Source organism: Danio aesculapii, chromosome 3, assembly GCF_903798145.1.
Source record: "Danio aesculapii chromosome 3, fDanAes4.1, whole genome shotgun sequence".
Taxonomy (NCBI): Eukaryota; Metazoa; Chordata; class Actinopteri; order Cypriniformes; family Danionidae; genus Danio; species Danio aesculapii.
The window spans coordinates 12,878,439-12,885,556 of NC_079437.1; the positions used below are offsets into that span (position 1 = coordinate 12,878,439).

Consider the following 7,118-nt stretch of genomic DNA (forward strand, 5'->3'; position numbering starts at 1 on the left):
AAGGCGTTGGATCCTGTCAGATTCACTGACAGGAAGACTGTTTGATAATGTTAACCCACGAGTAGCCTGGTTTTCAATAGTTATCGTTTATCATAATTTTTTAACGATATGCAAGCTGACATGAAGTGTGTCACTTAGTTAAAAACAAACAAAATGTGAACAAACTCCACACAGAAATAGCAACTGACCCAACCGGGACTCAAACCAGCGAACTTCTTGCTGTGAGGCAACTGTGCTAACCACTGAACCACCGTGCCACCCCCATTAATACAGTGTTGGATAAATCAATTCAAGTTGTATCAGCGCAATAGCTGAAAACAACCACTAGGTGACACTGTAGAAACAGGTTTCGAAGCCTCGACGCATTTGTGTCATGTATTTCAGTGTTTCACGAAGCCTCGCTCTGCCTACCACTACAAACAAAATGGCCAGTTTTGAGCAGTTCGGCGTTTGGAGCAACACTTTAATATGGTGGACGTAATTGTTTCACTCCAAAGTGCCCTCCATAGTGTACTATATCCTATTTGGAACGCAAATGATCGAAAATGAGGCATATACTTTTTGTAGAAAAAAAATAGAACCACCCCTTTCACCAGGCTGGCTACAGATCTGTCTATTAAAATACACAATAAAATAGATCAAATTGCCCTTAAAGTTATTTATTAAGTACAGTTCAAATAAGACCTTGAAATGTGCATTTAGAACTGTCCAAAATGTTTATTGATGCAGTATATCCTACAAATGAGAAGAGAATGAACTACTGTCAAAGAGCACTGTTAGCAGTTATGAAAACCAAAGCATACTGTGAAAAATCATGCGACCCCAAACAGAATAGATGAAATCGCACTTAAATAAATAAACACCAATGGGTATGTGCTCTTTAAAGAAATAGTTTACCCAGAAATTGCAATTTACTGACCATACGGTGGTTTCACACCTTTAAACGTTTCTTTACTCTGTTGAACACTAAAGAATATATTTTGAAGAAACCTGAAAACCTGTAACCATTGACATCCATAGTAGGAAAAACAAATACTATGGAAGTCAATGGTTACAGGTTTCCAACATTCATCAATATGTCTTCATTGGTGTTTAACAGAAGAAACTCATAAAGGTTTCGTGGGTGAGTAAATAGCAAGTTTTTTTTGGGGGGGGGGGGGGGGGGGGGGGGGGGATGAATTATCCCTTTAAATTAAACTTTTGTATTTGCAAAATTGAGTATCAGGTTTAAAACTCCATGATCAAAGCGAGCAACAACAATGTATTATCCAGAAATGTGTTATGATTATTGTGAGTGAGAGTGTCCACAACACAAGATCATAAATCAGAGAATCTTACTTTTGTTTTCCACTGAAAGTGATACAATGTCCTTGCTTCAAATGTCTTCATTTATGAGGCTTACTGATAATGGCTGAGCATATGAAGACTTAATAAATCACTATTTTCAAATTACTTTGGGTTATTTTCCATTTGTATCGAGTAGCTACTGTGAACGTTACAAACATTACATATTTAACTGCTTGTGAAACATAAGAAAATTTACAAATGATGTATTGAAATGATGTATTGTATTGAAAACTAAAAGATCAGAGGCAAAAACCTAAGCTAATTTAAACTAATCATTAAATTAAAGTTACGGCTGAATTACAACCCTAAATTAAAAGTAGTGATTTCTAAATTTACTTTGACTTGCATTTCATTGCAGACAATAAAGCAAATATTATTTCATTTGTTTCTCATGATTCCTTTTCACAACACTTAAAAGACGTTTATGGACTGAGGACACCAAGTGATGAAGTGTTTCAGGTGTAATTTTGTCCCATTTTTCCTGCAAACAAGTCTTAAGGTGGGCAAAACAGTTTGGGGTCTTCGTTGTTGCATTTTGTGCTTCAAAATGCATCCCAGATTCTCTATGGGAGACAGGTCTGCAGGCAGGCAAGTACCTCTTCCTCTGTAGCCTGGAAAGAAGCAGCATATTGTGTTCCAAAATCTCTATGTACTTTTTAGCATTAGTGGTGCCATCACAGAAGTGCAAGTTACCTTTGCCTAGGGCACTTGCAAAACCTCATACCATGACAGACCCTGGCTTTTAGACTTGCTGGTAACAGTCCGGATGATCCTTTTTTAATCTTTGGTCCGGAGCACACAGCGTCCATTTCTCCCCCAAAAATACCTGAAATACTGATTCATCTGACCTCAGTAGATGTTTCCACTGTGTGATGGTCCATCCCAGATGCCTCCGAGCCCAGAGAAGCCGATGGTGCTTCTGGACACTGTTAACATAGGGCTTCCTTTTGGCACAGTACAGTTTTAACTGCCATTTGTAGATGTAATAATGTATTGTGTTACTTGACAAAGATTTGCCAAAGTAGTCCTGAGCCGATGTGGCGATATCACTTATAGATAAATGACAATTCTTAACGCAGTGCTGCCTGAGGGATCGGAGATCACGATTGTTCAGCTTAGGCTTGTGCTCTTATCCTTTATACACTGAAATTCCTGAAGATATCTCAACTCTTTTAATTGTCATGCACTGTTAAAGGTGAAATATCCAAACATCTTCCTCACTTTCTTTGAGGAAAAATGTTTTTAAACATTTGAAGAATTTTCTCACGTATTTGTGGCAAACTTGCGATTATCGGCACATCTTTGCTCCTAAAGGACTAGACCTTTTTTAGATGCTGCTTTTGGTACCAAATTATAATAACAATTACCTGTTTCAAACCACATCATTATGTAATTTACCTGATTAAACTGCTCAAATCCCAACTTTTTGAGACATGTTTCAGGCCTGAATCACAGGAAAGGATGTAGATTTACAAATGAAATCAAGTTGACCAGACAAAACATGAAATATTTTGTTTTCATATTTTCTGCAGTGAAATACAAGTCAAAGTAAATTGACCAATTACTTTTTTAAATTATTTGTCTTCCATACTGTCCCAACTTTTTCTGATTTGGGGTCATTTGGGAAATGACTAACACTAAAACAGAATTAAATTGAGGTCATAAACTATAAAAGCACAACAAAATGAATACTATAATTCCTAACTAAAGCTAGTGTATATGCATTGTGTAAATGTGTGTCTGTGAGTGCATATAGAAGACATTGTATGTATTTGTACATCTTTTAATATGTACTTCTTTAGACAAGCTAAACGATTGGAGGAAACCTAAATTAGATATACAGAAATGACTAACACTAAAACCCAATTGAATTAAGGTCATAAATTATAAAAGCACAACAAAGTTAAGACTTAAAGCGAGTGTTAAGAGTTCTTAAACCAAATTCAACTTCAAATTCCAGCACTTTAAGCACTTTCAAGGTGTGTTGTTTTTTCAGCACCTAACAACCATGGTAAATTACCTTTTATAAATGCTGTATGTACTTTTTCACATTTAAATCCACTGTGCTTTTTAAAAAAAAAAAACACTATGACATTTCAAATTAAATTGTTGAATACTTTGGAGCACAGATTTATTGGGACAGTTAGATGGTAAAATTATGGTAATTTTTTTTTTAAGTTCAGTTATTGGATGAAGTATCTTTTTAAGTTTGGTCTCTTTCTACCTAAAGTTGATTTCTCAAAAAATGAGCTTACAGTCAGATTGTGTTTGGGTGTAAGTACCAAACTTTCATCACCAGTCGTTCGTGATATTTCTTGTCCACTGCTATTCAAAATTCATGAAACAAATTAACTCCTTATGAGAATATTGCTGCAAATTAATGACCTGCTCCTATGTCAACTGTTTTGAAAATCAGTCCCCAAATATGGAAACCACAGTTTGTTAGCTTTCATCAATATTACTTTAGGTTAGGACTAAGGTACTGCTTTAACTGCATGGCAAATGTCCCACCTGTAAAATGGTTTTAAATATGTGCAAAATGCATTTTAGATGAAAGGAAAACTACTCCGTAAGATAACGAATTATTGTGAAAGCAATGCAGTTTCAAATTCAAGCACTTTGTCCAAAATCCAAGCACTTTTCTAACATTAAAAACACTATATTAAAAATCAAGATTTCCAGCAGCCATACAAACCCTGTAGTGTTTATGCACTGTGTAAATGTGTGCATGCCTATAAATACATAAAGAGAGCAGTTTTTCACAAGAGAAAATGCGCAAATTGTTTATTGACATTAAATGGTCTCATAAAAACCTTAAATTGTAAAATAAACATGACAAACTAAAAGATTACAAACAGGAAAATGATCTATTTTGAAAAAAAATAACATCCTTTGCATTTTCTCAGCATTTCTGTAACACTAAACAAAAGGTAAAAGACTTCATCATAAATCTACTTAATGTTGTGTGAATCTCCATCTTTAGCATTATTAGATCATCTCTTAAAGGGACAGTTCACCAAAAAATTTAAATTCAGTCGTTAACTCACCCTTTTACTTGTTTCAAACATTTATGAGTTTCTTTTTTCTGTTAAACACAAAAGAAGATACTTTGAATAATGTTAACCTGTAACCATTGACTTCCATAGTATGTTTTCCCTACTACACTCTCAGAAATACAGGTATCAATATGGACCCTTTATATGGACAGGTATGGCTGTCACTGGGGTGGTACCTTTTCAAAAGGTACACATTTGTACTTAAAGGGTCTATATTGGTGCCTCAAAAGTATATATTAGTACCTAAAAATTTTAAGAGGAACACTTTTGTACTATTTAGGAACTAATATGCACCTTTGAGGTATTAATATGGACCATTTAGGTAAACATTTGTGCATTTTAAAAAAGGTACCATCCCAGTGACAGCTAGGTACCTTTATTTCTGAGAGTTTATGGAAGTCAATGGTTACAGGTTTCCAACATATTTCTAAATATCTTATTTTCATTTCAACAAAAGAATGAAACACTTAAAGGTTAAGAATCATTTGTCAGGCAGTAAAGAGAGAGTTAATTTTCATTTTTGGGTGAACTACCCCTTTAAGCTTCCATACAAGATGGGACAGTGATTCATGGGAGTTTACAAATAACAAACACAAACAAAAATCTTAAGTGTATTTGGTCATTTGTGACATTTTGACCCAGTAAAACTACTGATTGGCTGCTTCACAAGCATCGATCCAATCGCTGTACACGTCCACCGGCTCTGAGAGATCTGGCAGACAAGTTAAGGACAAAAAAAAAAAACATTAACATTATACAACATGCAGCAAAATGGAGTACTCAAAATGTCTGTCTTTTTGGAAGGATACAGGTTATTGGTGTCTGGAATTCTTCTAGACACACAGTACATGATATTATCCCGGTATTTCGACTCCGTTCCCTGGAATAAAGTGCATTGTTTTAGCATTAGTTATTGCTTTATTAAATGCTAAATATACAACAATGACCTGGTAAAAATCATACATTTTAACGTCACATGATTTCTCGTGGTTACAGAAGGGGCAGGTAAACTGGGTGTCCAGGTTTCCAGTCATCTTTTTCTTGGGGGGAGGTTTTCTCTTGGACTTTCTGCGTCCCATCCTGTTTAATACTACATAGAGAAATAATAATAATACTTAAGTATGAAAGAATGTTTATTATTAATATGACTACAGTTAGATAATTGCGACAGCTGAATACACGAGCACTTGTGTCATATAACAACAATAAGCACATGCAACAGCCATGAGGTTTACAGTACAAACAGACAGATCAATGTAACCTTCAACTAAATACAATCAGAATCTAAAACTAGAGTCCATCTTAAAATCCTTCTTAAATAACATTACCCTACTGAAAAAACCAGCTTAAACCAGCCTAGGCTGGTTGGCTGGTTTTAGCTGGTTGACCAGCCTGGTTTTAGAGGGGTTTTGGCCACTTTCAGGCTGGTTTCCAGCCATTTCCAGCCTGGTCTTAGCTGGTCAGGCTGGAAAATGACCAGCTAAAACCAGCTTGACCACCTTGCCAGGCTGGAAGGCCAGCCAAAACCAGCTATGTCCAGCTTAAACCAGGCTGGTCAAGCTGGTTTTAGCTGGTCATTTTCCAGCCTGACCAGCTAAGACCAGGCTGGAAACCAGCCTGAAAGTGGCCAAAACCCCTCTAAAACCAGGCTGGTCAACAGCTAAAACTAGAGTAAAACTCGTGTAAAATGCATTTCTATTACGTTAAACCACGCTGAATGAGCATTTCATCTTAAAACCGACAAAATGAACGGATAAACGTCAAACAATCTTGTTAAAACTCTTTCTAACTGGAATGTTTCTTATTCGGCAGTACTTTTATTTATTTTTTTAGTGTCATTTAGTGGTCTTAACAACAACAACACATGGATGGAAAAACAAACAAACGAACAGCTAATGCAAACATAATAGGAAATAATCCGTGCTGAAGCACTCTCTGACACATACACGAGCTCTTGAACATTTAAATAAGTATACTGTACATCAGGTGAAGAACAAATCTCTTACCAATCTGCAAAATATCACGAAGCGGCTCTCAGAGAAAAACACGCACAGCCTGCAGAGAATAAACAGAGGATTCACTTCCGCTCGGTCAAATGTGCCTTCAATCTAAAACAGCGATCTCTAACGGCAAACAACAAAAGCACAACGATACATCGTTTCTTTTTCTTTCCTTCTTTTAATTAACCGTTTTATGTTTTTAATTGCAACTTAAGTTACAAATATAGCAATCCTTAAACATTAAACAGGGACCATATGGACAACAATCTCGATACATAATTTCAGCATTTTTTTGTGTTTATTTTAATTTTCAAATGATAAATAAGTATCTATGGAGGACGAAACCTGCAAAAACAATAAATAAAAACAAATACGCAAATAAATTAATAATTAATTAATCCACAAATTCTTGCATAAATAAAAATAAATAAATGAATACCCAAACAAATAAATAAGTAAATAAATCCATAGATTCCTGCATAAATAAAACATTAAATAAATTAATAAATAATATACAGTTGAAGTCAGAATTATTAGCCCCCTTGTTGATTTTTTTCCCCCAATTTCTGTTAAACGGAGAGATTTTTTATTAGCACATTTCTAAACATAATAGTTTTAATAACTCATTTCTAATAACTGATTTATTTTATCTTTGCCATGATGACAGTAAATAATATTTGACTAGATATTTTTCAAGACACTTTTATACAGCTAA

At 35.0% G+C, this 7,118-nt stretch overlaps 1 protein-coding gene across 1 annotated transcript; it reads right to left on the bottom strand.

Annotated features, from left to right (window-relative positions):
- Nucleotides 1-4,102: 4,102 nt before the first annotated feature.
- Nucleotides 4,103-6,499, bottom strand: elof1 (elongation factor 1). The gene is made up of 4 exons (XM_056450173.1): nucleotides 6,410-6,499; nucleotides 5,367-5,493; nucleotides 5,213-5,283; nucleotides 4,103-5,115 (listed from the first exon to the last, which is right to left on the bottom strand). Exons 2-4 carry the CDS (start codon nucleotides 5,480-5,482, stop codon nucleotides 5,051-5,053), a joined length of 252 nt encoding a protein of 83 aa, XP_056306148.1. The 5' UTR covers nucleotides 5,483-5,493; nucleotides 6,410-6,499; the 3' UTR covers nucleotides 4,103-5,050.
- Nucleotides 6,500-7,118: the final 619 nt, after the last annotated feature.

What these genes read in the sequence shown, in the direction of transcription:
- elof1 (XM_056450173.1), bottom strand. Translation starts at nt 5,482, where the DNA reads ATGGGACGCAGAAAGTCCAAGAGAAAACCTCCCCCCAAGAAAAAGATG. An exon ending in AAATCATGTGACGTTAAAAT is followed by an intron (nt 5,284 to 5,366) that starts GTATGATTTTTA and finishes ACTTTATTCCAG; the next exon opens with GGAACGGAGTCGAAATACCG. An exon ending in ATTCCAGACACCAATAACCT is followed by an intron (nt 5,116 to 5,212) that starts GTATCCTTCCAA and finishes CTTGTCTGCCAG; the next exon opens with ATCTCTCAGAGCCGGTGGAC.